General features: G+C 37.4%; 1 protein-coding gene across 1 annotated transcript; it reads left to right on the top strand.

The window, feature by feature from the left end:
* The first annotated feature begins 2,900 nt into the window (after positions 1 to 2,900).
* On the top strand, positions 2,901 to 16,046 carry LOC18447906 (tryptophan synthase beta chain 1). The gene is made up of 5 exons (XM_006857991.4): positions 2,901 to 3,277; positions 4,573 to 4,929; positions 13,571 to 14,013; positions 14,374 to 14,468; positions 15,660 to 16,046. Exons 1-5 carry the CDS (start codon positions 2,954 to 2,956, stop codon positions 15,833 to 15,835), a joined length of 1,395 nt encoding a protein of 464 aa, XP_006858053.1. The 5' UTR covers positions 2,901 to 2,953; the 3' UTR covers positions 15,836 to 16,046.
* The last annotated feature ends 326 nt before the right edge of the window (positions 16,047 to 16,372 follow it).

Below are 16,372 nucleotides of genomic sequence, written 5' to 3'. Positions count from 1 at the left end.
TCATGGTCATATATCTTGATGTTGAGATGATCAATCAAAGGGTTTTTCAACATTAAAACAATATTTTCTGATAGATTTTTGAGGTGCATCCGTAGTTCTATATTATAAAGTTGCATCCTTATATAACTTTTTTTCTTATATTTATTGCCAATCAAACAAAACCTTTGTGCCATGTCCATGATTGGGATTGGGATGACCGGCTTGGAACCAAGTAGGGTAAAAAAATGGAAAATACCTATAATTTTAAAAAGGGTGTGAAGGCACTTAACCATCAAATTAAAACCTATTTTCAAATAGTGTTCAAAAATATAGTTTCAATTTGTGCTTGCCTTAAATTACATTTTCATATTTAGTTAAAAAATAGAATAATGATCTTATAGGACCATCCCGCATTCATATTCAAAAGATTACTATTAAAATTGACATAGATCTCTAAAAAAATCATATATGAAACTTGACTTTTCTATAGATCCGTACCAAATTTAATGGTGATCATTTGAAGTCTTACACAATGAGTGAGTGTGAGAAAGCCCTACAAGATCATTTTTTTAAAAATATTACACATGAAGAGATTTATTAAAACTCGAAAATCTTGAAAATTTACAGTTATAAAATACGAGACAACCTGCAATATTTTCAAAACTCCAAATCCACTTTTTTTTTTTTTCGTGTCCGTGCATCTTAATGTCGAGATCAGTGTTTAAAAAAATGCCGAGTCGAACCGGACTCGCCCGGTTCGACTCGGGAATCCCCATGGACGGTTTGAATCCGTGAAAAAAACGGGAATCGTCCAGTTCTAGAGAGAACCGGACGATTCTGCACAGTGACTCGCCGATTCACTATACGGAATCGACGAGTCCCGCACAGTGAATCGGCGAGTCCCGTACGGAAGAGCAGAATTTTTTTTTTTTTTTTTTGGTAACCCATGATAGAATTTTTTGTAATCCATGATCGAATTTTTTGTAATCCATGATCGAAATGTTCGTTTTTTTTTCTTGTAATCCATGATCGAATTTGTTGTAACCCATGATAGAATTTTTTGTAATCCATGCTCGAATTTTTTTAATCCATGATCGAAATGTTTGTTTTTTTTTTCTTGTAATCCATGATCGATTTTTTTGTTTTTTGTTTTTTTTTTTGTAGCCCATGATAGATTTTTTTGTAATCCATGATCGAATGTTTTGTAATCCATGATCGAATTTTTTTTTTGTAATCCACGATCGAAATGTTTGTTTTTTTTTTTTGTAATCCATGATCGAATTTTTTGTTTTTTGTTTTTTTTGTAACCCATGATAGAGTTTTTTGTAATCCATGATTGAATTTTTTGTAATCCATGATCGAATTGTTTTTTTCTTTTTTTGTAATCCACGATCAAATTTTTTGTTTTTTTTTGTTTGTTTTTTTTTGTAATCCATGATCGAATTTTATGTAATCCATGATCGAATTTTATGTAATCCATGATCGAATTTTTTGTAATCCATGATAGAATTTTTTGTAATCCATGATCGAATTATTTGTAATCCATGATCGAAATGTTTGTTTTTTTTTCTTGTATTTGTTTTTTTTGTAACCCATGATAGAATTTTTTGTAATCCATGATTGAATTTTGGTAATCCATGATCGAATTGTTTTTTTCTTTTTTTGTAATCCACGATGGAATTTTTTGTTTTTTTATGTTTTTTTTTTTTTGTAATCCAGGATCGAATTTTATGTAATCCATGATCGAATTTTTTGTAATCCATGATTGAATTTTTTGTAATCCATGATTGAATTTTTTGTAAATTTGTGATTTTTTTTTTTTAATTCATGATCGAATTTTTTTTTTGTAATCCATGATAGAATTTTTTGAAAATTTGTGCTTTTTTTTAAAAATCTATGATCAAATTTTTTTTTGGAATCCATGATAGAATTTTTTGAAAATTTGTGATTTTTTTTTTTTAATCCATGATCGATTTTTTTTGAAAATTTGTTAATTTTTTTTTTTAATCTATATTATTCAAAGAGAAAATGAGAGAGATGATGATTCTGAGGCCACCCTATCCCAGCCATATTATTCACATATCGAGTCCCAACAGCAACAGTGTAGGGATGAGCACGACAGTGAAGGTGAGCATGAAAGATGGACAAGCTTCGGGGATTTTGGATTGAGAACACAACAAAACACTAACACTCAGGGATTTGAGAATAGTCAGACGCCTGCTAATATCGATGATTCGTTTTTAGATCGAATCAATGAATTGTCAAACGAATTCAATCAATGGCACCAGCGTGACCAAGAAGAACAACAACGTCGTCTATCATTTTATTTTTAGATCGTATGTTACTAATTTTATACTTTATTGTAGTCCATGTATGTTGATATACTTATTCCATGATAATTCTATGTTTACCCATTTGTGTGATGTAAATTAAATGCTGAATGTCGGTTCATGCAGGGAAAGAACATATCAATATTCGCATATTCATTCAAAAACATGAAAATTCTTAATGGAGTACCTTCATTTCTTATTGAATTCCTAAAAAATAATATTTATAATGAATTTTAATAATTTTTTCGGATTTTTTTTTAGCTTTATTCTTACCAATTCACCCGATTTTCAATCCGAATCACCGATTCACATATCCGAATCTATTTTTTGGATGCCCGATCCGGGTCACCGATCCGTTTTTTAAACCATCGGTCGAGATGATCAATTTGATGACATTTTTAAAACAGCCTCGTCGGTTTATAGTTTTGAGGTTGGCTGTGTTTAAACTTTTCTCTTCAAAAAATAAAAAGGTTTTTTTTTCTGTTTACGTTAATTTCGCTTGGGTTATTCATCCAAAAAAGCGAGGGCCCTCTGTAATTTTCTTTTGTCCTCGCCTTCCACATATGGAGAATTCAGAAAACGCTCCATTTTAAATACCAGTTCTTCAGAGCCTTGTTTTTGAGGAGTTTTATACACCAAAACCCATGGCCATGTACTCAGCTTCTTGTTCTAGTAATGGCCTTCACTTTGCTATAAATTCCAGAAGTTCCTCCTTCAATGGTGTCCTGATTCCCACAAATCCTAGCAATTTGGCCTTTAGCTCCACTGTGACGCCTTCTGGTTCTGTTATATGTAGAATCGCTGAAAACCCAACTCTAGAAATGGAGGTTTCCCCAGTTATACAGAGGCCTGATTCATTTGGACGGTTTGGAAAATTTGGGGGAAAATATGTTCCTGAAACCCTAATGCATGCTCTCACTGAGCTGGAGTCGGCTTTTGCAAAATTTGTCAAAGAGAAGGAATTTAAGGTAAATTTGTGCCGACTTTATTCTATTTTTTATTGTATGTTAGTGATTTTTTTTTTTTTGAAATGGGTTGTTTTTATATGTGCTTCATGTATATCTAGAGAATTGGAAATGTGGGTCTTTGTTGATGAAATCACTGTTTATCACTGTTATAGATTTGCATTGATATGCACAGCGCAACTAGTTCATCTTGTAATTTTGGATTAGGGCGATTTGTTTCCATCCATGTCATGGGGCTATATTTTTATTTTTTATTTTTTTAACTCACCTTTTATCATTTTATGGATGTTTTGAAGTTAGAGAAACTCATAAATAAGTTATTGTGATAGCATGCAGATAGGTAGACTTTATGGCGTAATTTGGAATGCAATATATAAATGAACAAATTATTCAAAGTGGCGATCCTTTTCTTCGAAAAAATGTCGAATTTATATTTATTATGTTTGAGCTGTTTCCCTTACAAATGGGCGTTGCTGTTGAGTTGTTAATTCAAAAAAAATAAAACTTTCTTTCTGGGCCTGAGCTCTGTATTAAAACTTTCATTCTACATGCATTGGTTTTTTCCCATGGTTTTGTAGAAATAATTGGTTGATTTTATTGGTTTATTTTGTTTTACTTTCTATTTGTAATATGAAATAAAATGATTTCAGACCTACGCCTCATGTGCCAATTGTTTTAGTGATCCGGAGATGAAGCTTTATGGGTCTGTCTTTTGTTACTTCACAATTGCATGTAATCCCTGGAAAATTGTTTCATGTGGGCTGGACCGCATTTCTAGAATATGTGGTTCAAATGTATAAAGCATGCATCTTAAAGATGGATGCAAATAGGTGGTCCATCTAAAAACAATTGTAACTAACGGTCCAAATGATTATTATTTCTAGTTGTCAATTTATTTTATTTTTTTTTTATTTTTCATATTCATGATCTCCATGTTAAAGATTATATATTCTCTAAAAATCAGGATCAAATTATATTTGAAAAAATATTTATTGCCATGCCCTCATTTCTACAATATGCGGGCTGGCTGCATAGAATACGTGTCCTATAATCTCTATTAGATTTAATACATCATTGATATCATCTACAGTTTATTGGTTCTTTCTCGAGGTGATACTCTGGTCATGATAAGAACCTGCACATACATTGTATTCACCTCGTTCTTTAACATTCTTTTGAATTTTTAAGTCTCTATTTAACTTCTCTTTTAAAAAATTCCATGTAGATATATATCTGGTTTCCTTTGAAGTCTCTTTTATTGCCTTTTGTCTTTATTGATTCTGTTGGTTTTGTTTTAGGATGAACTAAATGGGATTTTGAAAGACTTTGTTGGCCGCCCGTGCCCCCTATACTTTGCGGAGCGACTCTCAGAGCACTATAAGCGTCCCAATGGTGAGGGGCCCCACATATACCTGAAGAGGGAAGATCTCAACCACACTGGGGCCCACAAGATCAACAACGCGGTTGCTCAAGTGTTACTCGCAAAGCGCCTGGGTAAGAAGCGCATAATTGCTGAGACTGGTGCTGGTCAGCATGGAGTTGCAACCGCCACTGCATGTGCGAGGTTTGGTTTGCAATGCATTGTATACATGGGGGCTCAAGACATGGAGAGACAGTCTCTAAATGTGTTTAGAATGCGTCTCCTTGGAGCTGAGGTATGTTCTTAATATGTACGGGTCGTGGCACCTATGACTGTGTTCTCTGTCTTGTTTGATTTTGATGTTAGAAGTTATCAAATTAAATCCCTTTGATAGTTTGGTTTTTAGCTTTTCTATGACAGGGTGGACAATAGAGAAAATGGAGTGAGAAAAGATAGAAGTATATTAATTTTCTAAGCAAACATTGTTACTTTTCTAGCCCAGAAAAGTAAGCAAGCTTCCCTTTTGCGTTGACTTTTAGAGATGTATATTAAGTCATTGACATGCTAATGGGCATCATTGGTCTCACTGGTTGTTTGTTATTTTCATTTTTATACAATTTTTGTGAACTTGAATTTGTTTGTTTAATTGTGGTGAGCTCGGATTAAAACTTAAAATCTTGTGGTGCTAAAGTATATTCTATCAGTACGAGTATATTATTATTGTAGCTTACTTACCTCTGGCCTCTGGGCCATGACAAATATCATGTGCCATTGCTCAAGACAGGATTACATCATGTGCTCCCTGCTAGCCTAAACATGCTCTACTTCAGATGCTGGAATTTGGGGTCTCACTATTCTGCATTCCTATTGCTTGCTCCAGGACTTTATGCTAAGCACATTTTGGAGCCACATCAATCATTGAGGGTCAAATAGTTAGCATTAAAAAAATAGTCATTAATGTCCATATTTTTCTTTTTTTTTTGATTGGTAGCTTCAGTAGTTTCCCTTTTGTCATTTATCATGAGGTCCAATTCTCCTGTTGTACTTGCCAACCTATCTTCTCATTTTCTCTTTTCAAGTGTATTGCCTAGGTGGGGAAGAAAAAACTATGATGTTGCCCAGACATCAATATATGTTTTCGTTTCCCTTAATATCTGGGAACAATTTCTGCATGCGACCTTATTGGCTTCGGCCCTCTGGCTTAGTTTGCCCATGCATTAAATGTTCTCTATTCTCTTCCCTCCCTTTGATATACGAGTAAATTCATCTTCCTCCATTTAATATCAGGATTGATTGTTTTACTTGCTATTTGATGCTTGACTTTTCTGTGTCATCCTTTTTCTCTGCACTCTCTGAGAAGTTCATCCACTCCAACTGAGAGCCTGGGTTGAATAGAACTCCATCCTAATGTTAAGGATCCTGTCAAAGAATCATGTACAGCCTACTAACATTATGAGATGAACTTAATTGGTCCATCTTACCACTCCTAGGTTCAGAAGAATTTCTTTGGTACTGGAATGACTTCTTAAATGGAAGGCATCTTCACAGTAGATGCTTATAGTTAAAATATGCAATTAACTGACATTTTCATTGAGTGGGTAAATGTTGAAGTTGCCAATACAATTTTACATGATTTATTTAAAGGCCTGTGAGCATGTAGTGAATAGTAGGAAGCCTTTGGTTGGATAATGAGGAATGGTTTGCAATGGTTTATGAGGTTGCAGGCAGAGTCAAAGAGGATTATAAACACAATACTCAAAAGAAGTGCACCTGCTTACCTTGTTGACTGCATATTGACCAATGAGATGCACCATTTCGTGCAACCCCCAACCCCCCCTCCCCCTCCTCCCCCCCCCCCAACTAAAAAAAAAAAAACTTACACACATTCTTATTGTGCTGGTTGCTTACAAGATGAGTTACGACTGTGTATAGAAAGAAGAAAAGAAAGTTCCTGTGTCTTGGCACGGTAAGTAGCAATATGTTCTGTCCAAATCCAGTGAAAAGGCAGAGAATCGAGCTATGTTTGCTATAAGTAGTGGCAGTATCTTTGTGCACTATATCATCATCATCGTCAAAGCTTTTTCCAAACTAATTGGGGCCGGCTACATGAATCCTGGTCTGCCATTTGTTCTATTAAGGGCCATACCCTCAGTGAGGGTATTTGTGCACTATATAAAGATCAAAGTTTCATCTCCTACCCCATATCATGAGGATACTTTTAGCAGCAATCATACTCTTTTTAACCTCTGGGTCATTTGTATGTTGTCCAAATTTAATTGCATTCATGTTGTTTCAAGTGTTGTGCCAATTATACCGTTGCTAGTCATACTGTTGCTTTAGTTGTGCTATTGTTGCTGCTACATTTTCAGTGTTGTGGTGATTCTTATTGTTGTTGTTTCGATAAGAAACAGGATGTAGCATGTTGAGGTGGAATCCTATTGTATTAGAAAGATACTACTTGAAAGGCTTTTTTAGTCTCCATATATAATATCACAGTATCTTGCTAATTCATTTACTAAGTTGTTGATCAGAGCTAGACATTCTAGATAGTGAACAAACTATTTCTTGTTTTATTGGAACTTGAATGTGTTTTTTAACAGGAAAATATCATTTTGCTGGTCAAACCAACTCAAAAACATCACATCAACCAATTTGTTATGGATAAAGTAGGTTACCTTTGAAAGATAACTCCACTCAAGTATCTCAAACTATTTTGTTAAAAAAATACCCAAAAGCCCCTGTTTTGGGCTAGGAATCTTGAACAAGTAGGGGCGTTTTGGTTATTTGGCACCACTTAAGTTAACTGTGCCAAATGAAATAAACACCCGTGCTTGTTCTGAGTTCCAAACTTAGAACATGTTGTTTTTAATTGAACTCTTTTTCTTTTAAGTTTGGAACCCGGAACAAGAATGGGCAATTTACATCATTTGGCTCAACTTAAGTGGCCTCAGTGAAATGGTGAAAGCACGGCCACTTGTTTTGGGCTCCAAAACAGGAACATGTGTTCCTATCATCAGCATTTCTTGTTTTGGTTTTGGAAAGGGAACAAGCAGTGGCATTTTGGTGATTAACCGATGGGTAAAATTTCTGAAATGCTCCTTGTTCAGGATTCTGGTCCTAGAACAGGGGCCTTTTTGGGTATTGTGAAAACAGTTGAGGGGTACTTAAGTGGAATGATCATAACCTTTTTGCTTATAAATTAGTTGATTTGACTGCTTGAGTAATTTGTTGAGGCGGTATGATCATTTTTACTTATTCTTCTCCTTTTACAATTTGTGTGTATTTTTTGTGCCTTATGGTTTTCAAGGGTGGGCTAAGTGATGTTGTCCTTGCATCTATTGACGCAAGGTTAGTTAACTCTTACTTGCTTTGGAACTTGGCATGACCCTGGAGGGAGTCAGTTCAGCAGTTCCCAAATGGTCTCACTAAGTTCCCCCCCAGTTGGCCTAAAATCCCTGAGAAGTATAGAAATTTCATAGAAAATGGAAAAATAGGATAAATAAAAAATTACAATAACCGAAATATTACTAAAGGGAGTGATGTTAATTAAAAAAAAAAATGAATTATATGAAGGTATGGTATAGCCTACACATGATGTGGACGTTCGCCCTTCAACCTTTCAAATTAAACCTAGTCTCATCCAATGGCCACAAAGAAATTTTGCTTTTTATTTTTCATTTTTATTTAAATATTTATCTGAAATTTGGGGTCTATATGTATTTTTATATGGCGCACCACATAAAAAAAATAATAAAATATTATGAATAAAAAAAGAGACCATAATACCCTTGAATTTCAGATAAAGATAATTTTTAAATAAAAATAAAAAATAAAAAACGAAATTAGCTTGTGGCTGTTGGTATGGCCTTGTTTAATCTAAACTAGTGTTTAGTTACTCCCCTCGGGCTAGGTACTTGGGAGTCCAAGTGGACTTGCCCAAGTTTCTATATATTCAAAAAACAAAAACTTAAAGAGAAAATAATAAATTAAAGATGAAAGAGGGCATGTGGACAAAAGAATTTTCCTTCCGTGGCCACGTGTCTCCACCTTTCTCTCTCAACCTAACATCTCTCTCTCTCTCTCTTATTTGTTTTTTTGAGAAATGGTTAACTTTATAACAGAAGAGGCAATTACATCCAAATTAAAAAGGAAGAAGGCAGCCCACAAACTGGGTGCTCAGAGTACAGATAGGGGGAAAAGATAATAAAAGAATAATAGAGGGTAAAGAGGGGGGTGAGGAATGCATACAAGTAAAAAGAAATTAAAAGACCAAGGCTGAAAACCTAAATACCTAGTAACCAGTATAGATGAGAGGAAGAGCCAATTAAGTCCAAAAAATAAGTGGCCTTTACTGAAGAAAGCCGCAGTCGTAAGCTGACTCATCCATTGATGAGGTCTATTCAGTTATACTCCATTAGGCAATATAACATGTGGGCCGGGTGGTGCTTCTCGTGATTGAATCGTCGGCTGGGCGCAACCAACAATGTGCAAGGAGGAGGAGGTTAAGGGTTAAGCTAAGGGGTCATGGTTCTAGCCCGAGAGTAGAGGAGGTATAGATCACAGGGGAGAGCAGAGGGTTAGACAAAGGAAAGTGTGGGCATAGAATAGGGAGACAAAGAGGATTAAGTGAAGTAGAGAAAAAGTGGGTGAGAAAGAAAAGGGGAAGGAAAGAGAGAAAGAGGAGAATAAAGAGAAGAGGCGAGTTAGGGAGGGAGGTGCGAGAGGAGAGAAGAGGATAAGGAAGAGAGGAAAGGAGGGGAGGAGGGGAGGAAGAACGAGAGGAAGAGAATATCTCTACCCCTTATTACTCCCTTATTACACTTGTCTTGTTTTCTCTCTCTTCCCCGACCCACCTACCACCTCTCTCCCACCACCCCCATCCAGCCACCACCTCTCTTTCTCTACCCACACCCCCCATCTCTCTCCCCACCCGACGACTACAACTTGCTCTCTCTCTCTCTCTCTCTCTCTCTCTCTCACCCCTGTTGATTAGTCTTTGCTCCTCTCCCTGTAAAATATGAAAAAGTGTCTCTCTCTCTCTAGAAAAGGGTAAGAAGGGCTTACCTTTGGTTAACAACAATGGTGGAGGCGAAGCCACCTTGAGTGGGTTTTCCATCAGCATATACATTGTTGTAGCTCCACACTTTCTTGTTGTAATATTGCTCTACCTTTCCCTTGCAGCACCCACACGGACCACCACATCTTGAGGCCCTGTTTTCCTGTCAATACCACACATAATACACTTTTGAAACCAAATATTCCTGTTGATTTTATTGAGATGAAGGCTTGGAGACGAGAATTGCAACCAGATGAAGAAAGAGAAGATTGGAATAACTGAGATGGAGAGAGTGTAAAAACGTAGGCATAGAGAGCTGTTCTTGTCGATTTTATACCTTTTTTTAAACTTCTATTTTAGCATGGCAAGTTGTACACCTGGCTCGCTTCGCCTATAGGGCAAGGCTGAGTGACTCGGCCAAGTCTGTGTGGAGTCAGCCAAGTCGCAGCATACTGATCTAAACAGTTGGAAGCATGCTTGTACACCCTTCCACTGTCCATGTGATGTGGACGGGAGACTTTCTCTTGTATGAAAGCAAATTGAAAGTTACCCAAAATTCCAAAGTTGATCCTCCAGTAGTTGTGCTTGATTGGAATCAACGCCTCCAATCTTTGTCATAGGGTCCCCAAACACCACAAATTGAGACCTCTAAATTAAATTTGGTATTTGAATTCTGATCTAGTTGATTCGAGCTCTTGAAAATTTTTTTGAGTAATATTTCAATTTTCAATTCTTACAAATCTGAGATATTTAGTGGGTTTTTTTTGTGAGACACAGGCCTATGATTCTATAAGGAACCCAAAGATAGGCTTAGGTAACATTTTCTTCAAAGATTGAGCAACTTTTGCGAAGAACTTGCAACTTTTCGAATTTGGCCAAAACCTTGGACGAAAAATTTGATTTCTCAAATCAGCAAAATCTACTTTTGCCCCCTCAAATCTGATCCTTTCAATAGATCATGCAAACAACCCTACAGCCAAAGTCTGGGCTCCATCCAATGAGTGATTGAAGAGAAATGAGAAAAAAGTGAGATCGGTTCCATCCCCCATTTATTTTTGAAAAATGTCAGACTTGGCAAGTTCTTACAAACTGGGTGAGGTTGTCGTTTTTCAACTATCTCAGGTGAGTTACTGTAGTAACTCGACCAATTAGGTGAATTGTACCTCCGTACATCTAAAGTCTGGGCTCCATCTAATGTGTGATTGAAGAGAAATGAGCAAAAAGTGAGATCAGTTCCATCCTCCATTTATTTTTGAAAAATGTCAGACTTGGCAAGTTTTGACAAACTGGGTGAGGTTGTCGACTTCCGATTATCTCAGGTGAGTTACTGTAGTAACTTGACCAAGTAGGTGAATAGTACCTCCTTACATGAGTGGGGGCGGGGGTGGTGGTGGTGGGGATTCAGGTCTCAACGAGGTGCTGAGTGACTTGGCCTAGTCTGAGTGGATTCAACTGATTTTTCCAAGACATAACGAAAGGATGCGACCCCCCAAAAGATTTCTCCCTGTTAGACCTTCAGGTCCACGGAAACCCTGTGGACCCATAAAATTTGAACATCAACCCCCTGCTCTAAGCTTTCCCCTATCATATGTACATTTATGTCCCTGTTCATTTAGTTAATGACACCACCATCCGAAACTAAGAATTGAGGGCTTCCAAATCAGAAACCTCTGTGTATCTCTCTCTCTCTCTCTCTCTCTCTCTCTCTCTCTTCCTTCACTAAAGCCTCCCATGAAACCGCTGCCTCCTCTCCTTTCCTTCACATACACTATCTTTCCCTTCACATACACTCTCGTTCTATACCCCTTTCCTCACTCGCTCTCTACCCCATCCTCCATGCTTTCTCTCTCTACTCTTTCCTAAAACTACCCTATTCCTCTCTTTTATCTTTTGATCAAAACTTGGCAGGTTCAAATCCCTCAATAACATGAAATTATATGAGCTTTTGGCCAATTAGGACCAAAGACCAGCTCCTGCAAACCATGAATAATTGCATCACATGAAATATAGGAGTTCTTACGGCAGATTCGGAGGAAGAAAAACGTAGCACGGCTACTTCAGCAGATGCAATCACACTGATTCTCTCATCAAGAAACATATTTCTTCCTGTCCATACAAAACTTTTGATCCACATTCAAGAAGATATCAGATGTTTATGTCCAGTACTTATCTTTTCCAGGAACCTGTCTCGATGGGCTCTGCTTGCCCTTTCAGTACACTAGCAAGACAAAAAGGAGGAGCCATTAGTAGAAATCCTCACTGATTTCTTGATAACAATATAGATCCTATAATAGAAAGACATAATAAATATTACGAAATATGGTGGATGAGAAGAAGTTGCAATCAACATGGTAACACTTTCTAGGGAAGGTTCAGCATTGTTGTACTCCTCTAAAGTTCTTTTTCTTGGAAGAGGAGCGAAGCCATCTACGAAACCCAAAAATGTTTACGCAATAAATTTACAATTTACAAAATATAAAAGTCTTACGAGAAAGATTAGAAGAAGAAATCATGTAGTTTTGGGGGAAAGATTAGAATGTGAGAACCCCTGATTCATGGAATGGTGGAGAGAGAGAGAGATAGAGAAAGAGAACGAGCATTATGGATGGGGTAGAGAGAGAGAGGGGGAGGGAGCGAAGGATGGATAGAGAGCATTAAGGATGGGCCACATAGAGAGAGAGAGAGAGAGAGAGAGAGAGAGGGAGAGGAAAGGGGTAATGTGTGTGTGTGTCTGTGTGTGAAGGAAGAGAGAGGGAGGAAATTAGGGAGGGGTGGAGCAACAGAGACAGCACCAAGGATGGTGTAGAGCGAGGGTGAGAAAAGGGGTAATGTGTGTGTATGTGTAAAAGAAGAGAGATGGAGAGGGGGAGGGTTTTATGGGAGGAGGGAGGCAGGTAGGGAGAGAGGTGGGTTTATGGGAGGTTTTTGTGAAGGAAGAGAGGCGGCTGCATGGAAGTTTCTGTCTTGGAAACCTCAATTATTATTTTGGGATGATTGTTTTTATTAATCGAAAGAAAAGGGATAAATGTAACTTGATGGAGGAAAATGTAGGGACCGGGGTCAATGTCCAAATTTGAAAATATTGAGGGAGTCCACGGACTTCCCATGGACCCATGGGTCTAACAGGAAGCAATTTTGGGGAGGGGGTGCATGTCTTTTCCCATTGAAATAGTGAAGCTCCCTTTAAAAAAATTTCTTCCAAATTGACATACATTTTGGAAGTATCTGAAACATTGGCTTCCATACAAACATTTGCTTTGACAATGGTAGCCACAAAATTGTACTGCTCTTTGACAATGCGCACGTCTTTTCCCATTAAGATAATGAAACTCCCTTTTCACAAATTTTCTCCGAAATTGAATACATTTTAGAAGGATCTGAAACATTGGCTACTATACAAACATTTAGTTTGACAATAGTAGCCACAAAACTGTCCTCCCCTTTTGTTTGGAGAAATGACAGTCCTAAACTTTGTGCTATGTTTTTTCTGATGCATTAACAGTGGTGCGAAATGCTATTTGTGCACACACAATTGCTGAACTTGGATTCAATAGAATGGAGTATTATGCATAGTAATCGCTTGGTTTGTTCTCAGCACTGACAGATGGGTGATTCCTTAAGTGGACTTTTTTGTTTAGAATGGATATTGTGGGTCTATGACATGCTCTCTCTCTTTTGTTGAATTGTATTAACCATCTTACTGATGCCGATTGTTACATCATAAACTGATCCTAAGACCTGTTTGTCGATTTTTGAAGTCCCTTATTGTATGCTCCTGTGCTTTGGTCATTCATTTTTCTCGTAACGGTTTATGATTTTCCTTTATCAGAGTAGTTTGTCTTACTCTTTCTCTATTGACGAGCAGTTTGCTTTCATGTAGGTAAGAGGTGTCCATGCTGGTACTGCAACACTGAAGGATGCCACATCGGAGGCTATCCGAGACTGGGTAACAAATGTAGAGACCACACATTACATTCTCGGTTCTGTTGCAGGGCCACATCCGTATCCAATGATGGTAAGAGAGTTTCATGCAGTCATTGGTGAAGAAACCAGGAAACAGGCTTTGGAGAAATGGGGTGGAAAGCCAGATGTATTAGTGGCCTGTGTTGGTGGTGGTTCGAATGCAATGGGACTCTTTCATGAGTTCATTGATGACAAAGATGTAAGGTTGATTGGTGTGGAGGCTGCTGGGTTTGGCCTAGATAGTGGTAAGCATGCTGCGACATTGACTAAGGGGGAGGTAGGTGTTCTTCATGGGGCTATGAGTTACTTGTTGCAGGATGAGGATGGGCAAATTGTTGAGCCACACTCAATTAGTGCTGGGTAAGAAACAAGAAAATTATGTTTCTTTGATGTCTTGGGTTTTAAGGTTTAGCGTTTGGCCCTTATAATCTTTTGGGTAATTTGAACTTCGATGCTGGTCTTGGTCTTGGAAAGTTTGGGGAATTGGAGTTTGATATCTTGAAGGAACTGAGTTATAGATCTTGGCCATACTTTTTGGAAACTTTTGTGATTCTAAATGCGCAGGGTTTCTTTGATATCTTAGAGTCGGGTTCTACATATTGAACTTGAAAATTTTTCTCTTCTTTCCATTTCTAGATTAATTTGCTTGCTTTTTCCTGCTTGATGCTCATGTTTGAATACACAGATTTTGACTCCATTTATCTCTTGCAATTCATCTAGGTTGGATTACCCTGGGGTTGGACCTGAACATAGCTTTTTGAAGGACATTGGCCGTGCTGAGTACTATAGCATTACTGATCAGGAGGCACTGGATGGTAAGAGTGACCTTTGATTGTTATATTTTACCTGCATGTATTTCAAGGCTTCTTTAATTGGTTTTTGACTTGATACTGAGGTTCCTTGTTTCATAAAAATCAGAAATATCCCGAAGTGCTGTTTACAACTAGTATTGATAATTTACAAACGGTGCCTAATCCTAGAAGTTAACTGCATGTAGTAAACTAAAATAAGTTTTCTTGCAAATTAATAGGTATGGGACAGTGTTAGAGAAACTGGACGGGTCGAACGGGACCCGGCCCATGGGCAGGTCCAGTTAAGCCGGATTTGGTGGTCAAGTTCCCAAGTTGGAAAAAAATTTATGTCATTTTGGCAAAGATTGGAAAGCATTTTGGTTATGAATACTTATGTTTACATTTTCCCTTATTTTTTGGATTATTTCTAAAATACCCCTGGTCACCAAATTGATTTTTGCAAAAATTCTTTTTTTCACTACTTTTTTAACCTCATTTATATGTGTTTTGTTTAATTTTGCTTTAAACATATTTATTGAGATTTCTTTATTGTATTTTTTTAAAAAAATTTCAAACACTTTTGTGCCTAGCCTGTACATGCCCGACTCGGGCTGGTTTCCCGGACTGGGTCTAGGTCACCTGGACCCAGCCTATGGCCAGGTACCCGGCCCGAGTCGGGCAATCCTACACTAGTATGGGCCGCTGAAGTATGTGAAGTTGGGAAAATTTAGATTGTTACAGAGATACATGATATGATTGCCTGATTGCATACTTTTAGACTGAAGGACTGAGATATTGGCAAGTGGAGCTGATTTTACAATTTAGTTAACCAAACACCGATCTTGACAGAATTTTCTGCTCCTGCACTAAACTGATATTAGTAGAGCTGATTTTACAATTTAGTTAACCAAACACCGATCTTGACAGAATTTTCTGCTCCTGCACTAAACTGATATTAGTACACATGGGCCTTGATCTACCCTGCTTTAGGGGGTTTTACGTGTTTGTGGAGGCTTATTTCATGTGATCTACACAAGCTGACACTGATTCTCTTTGTTATGCATTTTACCACTGGCTATTCATCTTGTCACTACCTCTGCCCTTGAATAATGGTTTTTCTTAGATTATTGGTTTATTTCATGATAAGTTAATATGGAGTTATTTTCTTTCGATTTGGTTATATCTAATGGAGTATCGGTTTTTGATCTGTTGTAGCTTTCAAGAGGTTATCTAGATTAGAAGGCATTATCCCTGCCCTTGAGACCTCCCATGCTTTGGCATATTTGGAGAAGCTTTGCCCAACTTTACCCGATGCAACAAAGGTTGTTCTCAACTGTAGTGGCCGTGGAGATAAGGATGTTATGACCGCAATTAAACTTTTGGAGGTCTAGTGAAGTTCTTTCTTTATACTTTCTCTCTCCCATAGTATGCAGGCTGTTGTATTCATTTTCAAGAAGAGGGGAAATTGTGGTTCATGCATTAAACTAGTCGACTAGAATAAATTATGGTGCATTGTGTTTGCTCAAGTGCAGTTTTGTATTTGTTGTTATATGATATACACCTGGTGAAATATAATGTTACAATCTTGAAGTTTATCCGTTACTTTTGCTTGGTATTGCTATGATGTGTTTTAGTTTGTTTGTGTTAAGTCAATGATACACATTTTTTGTAGGCTGAAGCCTATATGGGTCACATGGAGGTAGGGAGCGTAATGGAAAGCAACCTAATCCCGGTCTAGGTCATGATCTCAACCCGGTGGATTAGTCCAGATCCACCTTGGGCGGTCCCAGAGTGACCTACTCATCAAGTTCTAATACCCAGTTTATGTATACTATAACTTATAGGGAAAATTACCTCTCCAAAATTTTCATCCCTATTAGCCCTCTTTTGGTTCACGAAAATCCCTTATATCCCCTCAAGAGACTTTT

The sequence above is a fragment of the Amborella trichopoda genome, chromosome 2 (genome assembly GCF_054954075.1).
Source record: "Amborella trichopoda isolate Santa Cruz 75 chromosome 2, AtrichopodaSantaCruz75HAP2 v2.0, whole genome shotgun sequence".
Classification (NCBI taxonomy): domain Eukaryota; kingdom Viridiplantae; phylum Streptophyta; class Magnoliopsida; order Amborellales; family Amborellaceae; genus Amborella; species Amborella trichopoda.
The sequence above is the reverse complement of the archived record's forward strand: the minus strand, read 5'-3'. Positions and strand labels throughout refer to the sequence as shown.